Source organism: Hyperolius riggenbachi, chromosome 10 (genome assembly GCF_040937935.1).
Source record: "Hyperolius riggenbachi isolate aHypRig1 chromosome 10, aHypRig1.pri, whole genome shotgun sequence".
Lineage (NCBI taxonomy): Eukaryota > Metazoa > Chordata > Amphibia > Anura > Hyperoliidae > Hyperolius > Hyperolius riggenbachi.
This window is the reverse complement of record NC_090655.1, coordinates 111753029-111765055: the sequence shown is the minus strand read 5'-3', so window position 1 is coordinate 111765055 and position 12027 is coordinate 111753029. Positions and strand designations below refer to the sequence as shown.

The window sequence follows — 12027 nt, the reverse complement described above, 5'->3', positions numbered from 1 at the left end:
AAGGCTGATACCTGCACTTTTAACCTCCCTGGCGTTCTATTAAGATCGCCAGGGAGGCTGCGGGAGGGTTTTTTTTAAATTAAAAAAAAAAACTGTTTCATGCAGCCAACTGAAAGTTGGCTGCATGAAAGCCCACTAGAGGGCGCTCCGGAGGCGTTCTTCCGATCGCCTCCGGCGCCCAGCATAAACAAGGAAGGCCGCAATGAGCAGCCTTCCTTGTTTTGCTTACATCGTCGCCATAGCGATGAGCGGAGTGACGTCATGGACGTCAGCCGACGTCCTGACGTCAGCCGCCTCTGATCCAGCCCTTAGCGCTGGCCGGAACTTTTGTTCCGGCTGCGCAGGGCTCGGGCGGCTGGGGGGACCCTCTTTCGCCGCTGCTCGCGGCGGATCGCCGCAGAGCGGCGGCGATCAGGCAGCACACGCGGCTGGCAAAGTGCCGGCTGCGTGTGCTGCTTTTTATTTTGTAAAAATCGGCCCAGCAGGGCCTGAGCGGCGACCTCCGGCGGTGATGGACGGATATATTCGTCCATACCGCTGAGGAGGTTAATGTGCTGACCGATAAACCTTTTTCCCAACCTTCCTGCAAAAAAATCCAATAATGCTGGAATAGAAAAAGAATCATAAGCAGAAGAATCTAACCAATGAAAAAATGTTTTCCAATACTTAATATACATACTTCTGGTAGAATCCTTTCTCCTTTTCAATAAAGTCTGAATAACTTTACTGGAAAGCCCCTTGCTCTTAAGCCAAACTACCTCAGGATCCAGGCCGCTAGTTTTAACTTTTCTACTTCCGGATGCCAAAGCTTTCCCTGGTATAGTAGGTCCTTCCTGTCCGGAAGCTTCATAGGAGGTTCCACAGCTAACTTTTTTAGAATTGGGAACCAACTTCTTTTTGGCCAAACAGGCGCAATCAGAATTAATGGAGCTTTTATCTCCCTCCATTTTTTTATGACTAATGGGATAAGAGGCAGAGGAGGAAAAGCAAACGCCAGAGGAAAGTTCCATACTTGTGACAGCGCATCTATCCCCCAAGGATCGTCCCTTGGATTTATCGAGCAAAAAACTGGCAGAAGAGCATTCTGCTTCGTCGCAAAAAGGTCGATTGAGGGAACACCCCAGACATCTGAAATCAGAGCAAAAACCTCACTGTTCAGGGCCCATTCTCCCGGAAGAACAGCATTCCTGCTTAACTTGTCCGCATCTAAATTCTGAAGACCCTTTAGATGAAGAGCTTTCAGAGATAGCACATTCACCTGGGCCCAAGTACAGATTTCCTCTGCCTCCTTTTGCAACCATTCCGACCTCGTGCCCCCTTGCTTGTTTATGTATGCCACAGTGGTGGAATTGTCTGATCTCACCATAACATGTTTGTTTTGTACAATCTTTTGTGCCTGAATGAGAGCAATCTTTACTGCCCTCAATTCTCTCCGATTGGACGAGAAACTTTTCTCTTCCTGACTCCACTGTCCCTGAAAGGCCTGATGCTCCACGTGAGCACCCCACCCCCAAGCACTGGCATCTGTTGTGATAGTTACTTCTCTGGGGTATATCCATAAATTCCCCTGGGACAGATTTCCCTTGTTCTGCCACCAGTCCAAATCCCTGATGACTGTCAAGGGAAGCATTACTTCCTGATCCAAGTTCCGCTGAGATCTGTCCCAGTTCTTTAATAGAAAAGACTGAAGCAGTCTTTGGTGTGCTAAGGCCCACTGAACTGCTGGAGCTGTGGAAGACAAAAGTCCCAGAGTTCTCATTATCACTCTTAAGGAAACTTTTGGGTTCCTTTGTAGACCAGTTATTTCGATCATAACCCCCTCTTTTACCATCTGAGAAAAGGGCGTATCAAGTTTTGGACATTTACCCCATATATTAACCTCATCTTCACTAAACGGAAATCTTCTCTTCATTCCTTTAGAAAAAACAAGTTTTTTATCAGGTTCGGTCCACTTCTTCAGGATAGACTGGCGAATAGATTTATGAACTGGAAAAACAATGCCTTCACTGTCTTGCCAACCTTCATATAGTTTATCATGAGGAGTTAACGAATCTGAATTCCCTTTATCAATCTGTAAGGTATCAATAATAGCTTCAATAAGGCCCTCTGTGTCCTCTATTTTAAATTTAAATTTAGACGGGGTCTCTTTAAATTCCTCCGCACTATCATGAGAATCTGAACCCACCTCCCCTTCTGAAGTAGAAGAAACTGCTGCTACAGGAGGTTCTGGTTTAGATTGTGTCTTAGTTTCAGCCAAAGAAGATTTAAACTGTTTAATAGTATCAGCCATTTCCGGTCTAAAGGCTCTTATCGTATCCTTGACAGAGAGGCCATCCTCTGCTAAAACCTTCTTAGAGCAGTGTTTGCAGAGTGTCTTTTCACATTCAGCTGGCAATCGTGCATTGCATACTGGGCACTTTCTCTTGGATCCATCTTTTGCCTGCAAAACATGATCCAAATAGCCCACCATTAGAATGGAGAAAAACTTGCCCAAATAGTTCTAAGTATTTTACTATTGCTGAAAAAAAATACCTTAGAAGGACCAGCTACTTCCTCCCCCGGAGCCACAGACATTGCGACTGTCCTGTTCGCTCCCCAGAGCCAGAGTGAGAGGAAGCCGGCGCGTCCCACCGCCTCCCTTATACTAACCCCGCCCTGGTTTCCGCCGGAAGTGACGTCAGCGGCAGCCGCGCGCGGCTATTAAACTTCCCCAGAACAGACCCGATGGACCTTCTGTTCCACTGATGCTGTCTCTAGCTGCGTGCGAGACAGCCCACCGCCACCTCCAACCAGGCCAGAGGGATCGAGGACGCCATCTCGCTTTCTCCCTCCTCTTAAGGGAGCAAACACGAGGCAAGGTAAGAAACCTTGATGCTGCCAGACTGACCAACTCAGTCTCTGCAGCCCCCTACAAGGTTCCCCAGGCCCTACTTACCACAGACCTGGTTCACCTGAGGGAAAGAAAACCTCCTTCTAGCGCAGGAAATATTTCAAACTGAGGGGAGATTCTCATGGCCTTTCTTTTATAGGGGAAGGATTGAAATATTTCCTGGAAGGGGTGTGGATATCTCGGAGTCTTGTCCCAGAGGATCACTGGATAAAAAAGCTATACAAAAGCGCTTAGAGAAATGCTTTTCTAAGCGCAAATCGCTCTAAAAGCACTTATGAAAGCGCTAACAAAATTGCTCAGCGCCCACGGTAGCGCTGAGAATTTATACTGTGAACAACGCTTAACTATTGGCCCGGTTTTCCACCTTGAGCTGCAACATGGTAGCCAGAGCAGCATGTAAAGGAATGCAAGCAGTGCATAAACACTTTGCACCAAGGTGGATACTTTAGGCCACAAGTGTCGAACTCTAGGCCTGGAGGGCCAGATCCATGCCAGTGTTTAGGATGGACTGAGAAAGAGGGGAATGTGTTCCACCTGATGGTGTGGTACCTTTCCTGACTCAGACCAATCAGTTAAATTGAGCTGTGTCAAAAATGTGTGAGGACCTCGGCCCTCTTAGGACTGGTTTGACATACCTGCTTTAGGCAGACCCGATAACTGATGAAATCTCCCAGTGAACACCTGACTCCCACACACCTGAGAAACTTCCAACTTATTTTCAGTAGTTTACCAATAAAAAGCATGGTTAAGCATGATGGTAGATTTCAATAAAGCAGGTGGGGAGGGGAGAGGTGGGGAAATGAACAGCCACATTGTTTTTTGTACAACAGTACAAAAGTAGCAAAAATGTGATAAGAACTGAGGGGTGAAAGGCAGTAGAATTAAAATCTACATCCCTATTGGACCACTATTGGCCTTTGTATCATCCGTGTAAAGATGCCCACTGTTCATCTGTTCCAGTAAACTCTGCAAACCCCCCCCCCCCCCCCCCCCCCCACACACACACACACACACACACACACACTTGATTTGTAAGTTCTGCAAGCAGCAGCAAGTGCAGTACTGGAAGACAGCGACCACCAGAGCATCAGAGCCGCTGTGGATTATGGGAGTGTCACAAAGGGTATCTTAAAGCAGTGGAAGAGAAGCACTGTAAAAACAGTGCCGGATATTTGGGCGCAGCCATAGGCCGTACCAGGAATTACAGCTATAGTGGTGCTCAGTGTGTAATTTGGGTGCCATCAAAAGACGGAGCAAAAATTACTATAAAATACTGTAATTCGGCTTCCAGCAATACCTGGAAGCTGAATTACATAATTACCCACTATCCATGGCGACCTGAAGGGGGGATAGTAATTAGCACCGCTGGGACTTTTGCAGGAGCACAGTGAGACTTTTTTTGGCTTTACCCTGCACCCAAATCTCCCGGCAGCTTAATTGGATGTACGCGTGGAAGATCCTGTTTACTTACTTGGCTTAGGAACTTCAAGGCCTCTTTCACTATAAAAATCACACATCTGTTGTTTTTCACCTGAAAAAAAATGCATTTTAAATCTAACGTCTGGCTAAGTTACAAGCAAACAGAGTCACTGATTGAGCAAAGACATAAACAGCAGAGATGGTTAGTGACATGAAAATAATTATGGCTTGTATGCAAACACTATGCTGCTTGGACTCTAGACAATTAGAATTGGCATTCAACAGGCCGAATTGCAAGCTACATGCAATTTGAATGAAATCTGCATGTAAACTGTAATTATTGCCCAGCTCTACCAAACCAACCTTTACACATCAAGTAGACATAATTACACTTCTTCAGAAATCTGTACAACACATACAACAATGCTGTGGCTGCTGGCTTCCCTGCATCCTCCAAACTCTCCACCATTGGGTGACTTAAAGTGGATCCGAGATGAAAAACTAACTATAACAAGTAACTTGTCTATATATCTTATCTAAAGTTTAGATTTACACAGCATATCTATTTGCAAACAGCTTCAACATTTTATGATGATTTTTGCCTGTGATACAATGAAGGCAGCCATGTACTGTTTGTCACATTGTCACAGGCTGAGGGCTGGAGATGCTATCAGCTTGCCTGTGTGTAAATTCAGTCCCCTTTCCTCCTCCCTCCTTCCCTGAAATCTATGGCTAGTAACCTCCTCCTCCTCCTGCCCAGACTGAGCTCCCATAAGCCCTTGCTACCGTGCCAAAGCACTGTGAAAAGCTGTGGGCCAGGCTTGTTTAGTTTATAGGGAATTAAGAGTATTAAAACAAAACAAAAAAGTTATCTCCGTTCCACTTTAATCATCTGTATAGTGGCCTCATCAGGGCTCTCTGAAATTCATTCACTTTCCATAGGTGCCTATACAGGACTCGATGTGCACAGAACAGATTAGAGATATGGGATCGAGATAAGCGAATAATGTCAAGATACAAATTAGCGGCAACTTTGGAAGACAGAGGAGTCAGAGGAAGCTTCCAAAACATGGAACAACCACAAATCTTCATTCAATAGTGTAAAGATAGCAAAATGCAACGGGGAAGAGAGAGATGGGTCGGTCCTCAGATCTTTTTGAAGTGGGATACCCCCCTCCAGAAAGTCAATGTCTTAAAATTTCAATAAGTGACAAAGGGGACTTAAGGGACTTAATAGGGTTGAATTAACTCATACGTGAGCACAATTATTCTTTAAAGGAAACCTGAGACAATGTGGGTATAAGAATTCATACTTACAGTATTTTTTAGACCATAAGAGGCACTTAAAGGGAACCTTTACTGAACGGGAGGTAAAGAGTTTCACTTACCTGGAGCTATTACCAGCCTCCTGCAGCAGTCCTGTGCCCTCGGAGCCGCTCTGGAATCCTCTGGTCCCCCGCTGTCACTTAGTTTCGTTTTTGACAACTCACCAGTCGGCCGGCCACCATGCGTATTATTGGACGCATTCCATACTGCAATTAGCGCTGTTGCGGGCTGCAACGCGTACAAAAATACGCGTTGCTGCATATCTACGCGTGCGGAATGCGGCAACGCGTATGTTTGTCCGCAACAGCGCTAATTGCAGTATCAGTCTTCGGGACTGTCGATACCTTTTAAATAGTGCAGGAGGTGGCGATTGTCTCATTTAATGCAGAGCCCCCCCCCCACCCGATTGGCCGCAAGCAACTCTCAGCTGAATCGAGTCCAGGGAAGCTGGAGTCGGAGTGCATCTGTGCATCCACGCTGCTCAGAAGCTCATCCCGGGACTCCACTCCTGCTCCCCTTCAAGTTGATCAGCAACAGGGACAGAAGGCTGAACAATGGGAGGACAACTGAGGCCACATGGGCACCCCTCCAGACCATAAGATGGAAGCCCACGGAGATCATGGGGCTGGAGGAAGCTTCAGGAAAAAAGGATGCGAATTAGATCACTGCTACAGCTGCCAGTTTTTAATTCCCCATCTAACTACACATGAAACTGCCTGAACAGGGCCAGAAGTTAATCCTGTACATCCTCTAATGCAGAGGTCCCCAACCTGGGGGCCGCGGCCCCCTGGGGGTCCGTGGGCAGATTTCTGGGGGGCTGCGGCGGATCTGGCCTTTCTCCCTCTCCCCCCAGCGGCCGCCGTTCCTGATACCTTATGAGCGGGCTGCCGCTTTCTTCCTTATATTCCCCATAGCCCCTCTCGCATCTCGTATTACAGCAGCGCTTGCTGTGCGACTGCTGTAAGGAGGGAAGGAGGCGGGGCATCGTTCCCATGGTAACGGCGATCGCCACTACAGGAAGCCGCTGCCCTATTTCTTACCCTTCCTTACAGCAGCCGCGCGGGAAGCGCTGCTGTAATACGAGGTGCTGCAAGAGGAGAGGAGCTATGGGGAATATAAGGAAGCGACTGCCCGCTCGTCAGGTAACAGGAGCGGCGGGAGGGGGGGGGGGAGAGGAGAGGCTACATTATGCTAACTGTACTGGCGGCACTGGGGTAGCGATACTGGGCTAACTAAACTTGCTATTCTGGGCTAACTATACTTGCTATACTGGGCTAACTATACTTGCTATACTGGGCTAACTATACTTGCTATACTGTGATAACTACTGGCTATACTGGGCTAACTATACTTGCTATACTGGGCTAACTATACTTGCTATACTGGGGTAACTACTGGCTATACTGGGCTAACTATACTTGCTATACTGGGCTAACTATACTAGGCTAACTGTACTTGCTATACTGGGCTGCCTGTACTTGCTATACTGTGGTAACTGTACTAGCTATACTGGGGTAACTATACTTGCTATACTAGGCTAACTGTACTTGCTATAGTGTGGTAACTATACTTGCTATACTAGGCTAACTGTACTTGCTATACTGTGGTAACTGTACTTGCTATACTGGGGTAGCTATACTTGCTATACTAGGCTAACTGTACTTGCTATACTGGGGTAACTATACTTGCTATACTGGGCTGACTGTACTTGCTATACTGTGGTAACTGTACTAGCTATACTGGGGTAACTATACTTGCTATACTAGGCTAACTGTACTTGATATACTGTGGTAACTGTACTTGCTATACTGGGGTAGCTATACTTGCTATACTAGCCTAAATGTACTTGCTATACTGGGGTAACTACTGGCTATACTGGGGTAGCTATAGTTGCTATACTAGGCTAACTGTACTTGCTATACTGGGGTAACTATACTTGCTATACTAGGCTAACTGTACTTGCTATACTGGGGTAACTACTGGCTATACTGGGGTAGCTATACTTGCTATACTAGGCTAACTGTACTTGCTATAGTGTGGTAACTGTACTTGCTATACTGGGATAACTGTACTTGCTATACTGTGGTAACTGTACTTGCTATACTGGGGTAACTGTACTTGCTATACTGGGGTAACTGTACTTGCTATACTGGGGTAACTATACTGGCTATACTGTGGTAACTGTACTTGCTATACTGGGCTAACTATACTTGCTAGACTGTGGAAACTGTACTTGCTATACTGTGGAATCTGGGAAAAAAGGGGGGTCTGCTGCCGCAGACACTAGCCACGCCCACTCACCCCTCACCCCCCCCCCCCCGCCCCCAGGGGGGCCCCGGAGAAAATTTTGGTCGGGATAGTGGGCCCCGGGCTCAAAAAGGTTGGGGACCCCTGCTCTAATGCATTCTTTGTAATTTATATTTTATTTATAAGAGGATGGAGTGCGCACATATTTAGTAAACCTACTTTAAAGTGACACTGAAGCGAATTTTAAAATAAAAAAAACAGATACTCACAGAAGGAGAGGGAAGGCTCTGGGTCCTATAGAGCCTTCCCGTTAGCCTGCCGGTCTCCGCGTTCCCCCGCAGGCTCCCACGTTAGCAGCCGTGGACTGCTCTCTTCCAGGTTGGGGAGCCTATGGCAGTCTTCGGAAGCACTTGGGCTTCCAAAGATGGGTCATCCCATACTGTGCACGTGCGAGCGTCCTCTCTGGCGCACTTGCGCGTGTGCAGTACAAAGCCGCTGGTCTTTGGGAGCCCGAGTGCTTATGAAGATTGCCTAAGTTTCCTGCAGTGGGAGATTTGAACGAAACAGCCTGCCGGGGAACGAGGATACCGGGAGGAGAACGGGAAGGCTCTATAGGACCAAGAGCCTTCCCTCCCCTTAGGTATCTGTTTTTTATTTAAAATCTCACTTCAGACTCCTTTTAATGCTGGGATTACACAATACGTTTTTTGCGTTCGATTCGGCGCGCAATCTATCAACCATTCGATTTTCTGCTCGATTCTCTTATCTTCCACTCGTTTTTTTAAATCTTTTTCCATTGACTTCTATAAGAAATCGAGCGGAAAAGAATTGAGCAGAACATCGGACATGTCGGAATTTTATCATCAAAGTCCATGTAAACCCAGCATAAGAAGCACAAGTCCCAACATTCTCCTGTATACACTACACCAATTGCAACCTCTAAGGACTCTTTCACATTAGGGCAGATTTTCTGCGTTTCAACGCAAAGGATAAAGTTTGCGTTACCCAAGGTGAAATGAAAGTCCATAGACTTTCATTTTAGCTTTCACATATAACGCAGCCTTTTTGTGCGTTGCGTTCCACTGCACCCAGGCGCAGTTTTTTGGCCAACGCTAGCTTTATGCGTTACAATGTTAGTCAATGTAAAACGCACACTATGCGCGTTTTTAATCCGTTAACGCAGGCAATCAGTCCCAGAATGCAACAGAGGAACAATGTAGAAAGTTGACAACTAAAAGAAAAAAAAATTACCTGCGTTTTTCTATGTGCAGTAACGGATTGAAAACGGATTAAAAACGCACACTCACTGCAGTGCAACGCATATCAAAACGCAGTAAAAGGCATACAACAAAACGTATGCTTTGAGCGTTCTCCAACGCAAGCTCTGATGTGAAAGAGCCCTAAGGGCTCTTTCACATCAGAGCTTGCGTTGGAGAACGCTCAAAGCATACGTTTTGTTGTATGCCTTTTACTGCGTTTTGATATGCGTTGCACTGCAGTGAGTGTGCGTTTTTAATCCGTTTTCAATCCGTTACTGCACATAGAAAAACGCAGGAATTTTTTTTTTCTTTTAGTTGTCAACTTTCTACATTGTTCCTCTGTTGCATTCTGGGACTGATTGCCTGCGTTAACGGATTAAAAACGCGCATAGTGTGCGTTTTACATTGACTAACATTGTAACGCATAAAGCTAGCGTTGGCCAAAAAACTGCGCCTGGGTGCAGTGGAACGCAACGCACAAAAAGGCTGCGTTATATGTGAAAGCTAAAATGAAAGTCTATGGACTTTCATTTCACCTTGGGTAACGCAAACTTTATCCTTTGCGTTGAAACGCAGAAAATCTGCCCTAATGTGAAAGAGCCCTAAGGGCTCAATTCACAAAGCATCATCACATGTAGTAAAGCAGAAAATAATGGAGTTTCCTGAACATTATATCAAATGCCAATTCACAAAGCTGATACAAATTTTATGTGAATTGTATACAGCTTCGATTTTTTATTTTTATTGTCAGTATATTGAAAAATGCTTTTCTTTATCACACCTGGCTTCCATTTTCCAACCACTGCAAAAATCCTTAAAAAAACAACAACAAAAAAACAAAAAACACAAATGACATACCGTACTGCATAAGGTAAAAATCATTGTCAATTGTTGTGAGGTTTTTTGATAATTTACTAAACTATTACCACATGTGTGACAATCTTAGTAAAAAAGATATTTTTTATCAGGAGGCAATTTACCTCACATAACATTTTTAACAAACAGGGCTTAGGACCTATTTCCACTAGCCCTGAATTTGCTGCATCCCTGCATATGAACCAGATGGGGAAACGCTGCCTATTCAGATAATAGGTGGGTGCCGCGTCCGATTCGGAGACGGACGCGGCACCTAGTGGAAACAGTCCCTTAGTTAATTGAACCCTAAGTGAGAGAAAGCCTGTATACTGTAGCGGTCCAATTTGCTCATCTGAGCTGGAAGTGATGTGTAGAAGGAAGAATGCACACCACAGCAGAAGGAATGACATGACAAGACCTGTTTGGCACCACACCAGGCGTGACAGTCAGTGGTAGTGAAAGGAGATCAGCAACACCGGATAGCAATAATGCCCTTTTATAGCGCTTGCACGATATACGGCAGGTAACTATGTTTCAGGGGTGTACACACTTATTAAGCTAAGCGGTGTACAAGAGAGTAACATTGATATTGCACATTTCTCCTGGAAGACTCAAATCGCTTGAGCTGCAGCCACTAGGGCGCTCTCTGTAGACAGTAGCTGTGTTAGGAAGTCTTGCCCAAGGTCTCCTTACTGAATGGGTGCTGGCTTACTGAACAGGAAGAGCAGAGATTCAAAACACAGGTGACCTGTGTGAGTTTTAGTTGCATAACTTGATAAAGGGCCGAACGCCCTGAAACATTATCTGCTGTATATCAAGCAAGCACAATAATGGAGCATTATTACTGATGCTGACCTCGGTACAATCAGCAGAGCTGGAACTTGCATATCAGTGTTATCACTTACGTTCCTCCAAATTAACGACCACTTTGAAGACTATGTCTTGCAGCTGTCGATCCAACCTAAAAAGAAAATTAAAAAGATAAATCTCAAATATGCTCTTGTACCACACAAGGATTTATAGCGTATCTATTTCTTTTCAGCAGGTGGGCAACAATTTTACAAAAAGGTACACAAAATATACCACAAATAGCAATCTGGTAACCATGGAAACAACATGATGCAGGTAACCCCAGGCATGAGAGAAAGGCAGGCTTTTATGTTACTCTGCTGTGCAAAGTTCTCTGCAAGGTTGAGCCTTGATCATCTGTATATCGAATGCAAGAATAATTTTCTATAGGAATGATCTTTGATTCAGACATGGCCACTTTAGGAAAAAACCGGTTTCTTTCTACTGCATTCTACTGTGCACAATAAAAGGGAGTATACCTTAGCAATATTTCTCCTATATAGCCTTCAGTTGGCTGTCATTTTAGACCTTAAAGGACAACTGTAGTGAGAGGGAAATGGAGGCTGCCATATCTATTACCTTTTAAATAATACCAGTTGCCTGGCAACCCTGCTGGCCTATTTTGCTGCAGTGGTGTCTGAATAACACCAGAAACCAGCATGCAGCTAATCTCGTCAGATCTAACAATAATGTCAGAAACCTCTGATCTGTTGCATGCTTGTTCAGGGGCTGAGGCTAAAACTATTACAGGCATCAGCAGGACAGTCAGGCAACTGGTATTGTTTAGAAGGAAATTCAAAAAGGCAGCCTCCACATACCTCTCACTGTCCTTTAACCATTTGCCCTCCCTTGGGACAAGCATCTACGCCCCTAAAAACTTCACTTTAGCTCTGAGGGGCGTAAATACTAGTCTGTGTACATTTACGGTGCCCGCCACCGTCGTCACGCAGAAGTGTACAGATTGGCTTTGGGAACACATGTTCCCATTGACCAAAGTTTCTGATGAATGAATGATCAATGCTGCAACCAGTAACAGTGATCAATAATTGTAAACAAAAACTCACTTCCTGCTAACTCAAAACACTGTGATTTGCCATTCTAAGTAGACCGTAGACTGTGTGTGAACATCTAGTGGATAAAAAATATTTAATTAAAACATACAGGGAGTGCGGAATTATTAGG

General features: G+C 45.2%; 1 protein-coding gene across 2 annotated transcripts in view; it reads right to left on the bottom strand.

The window, feature by feature from the left end:
• The window catches only part of PCGF6 (polycomb group ring finger 6), a 101866-nt gene that overhangs the window by 62144 nt on the left and 27695 nt on the right, over window positions 1–12027 (bottom strand). For both annotated transcript variants that reach the window (XM_068259400.1, XM_068259401.1), the window contains exons 4-5: window positions 10902–10957; window positions 4362–4421 (exon numbers count right to left, since the gene is read on the bottom strand). In XM_068259400.1, the coding sequence (XP_068115501.1) occupies window positions 4362–4421; window positions 10902–10957 (116 nt within the window). The remainder of the gene's footprint in view (window positions 1–4361; window positions 4422–10901; window positions 10958–12027) is intronic.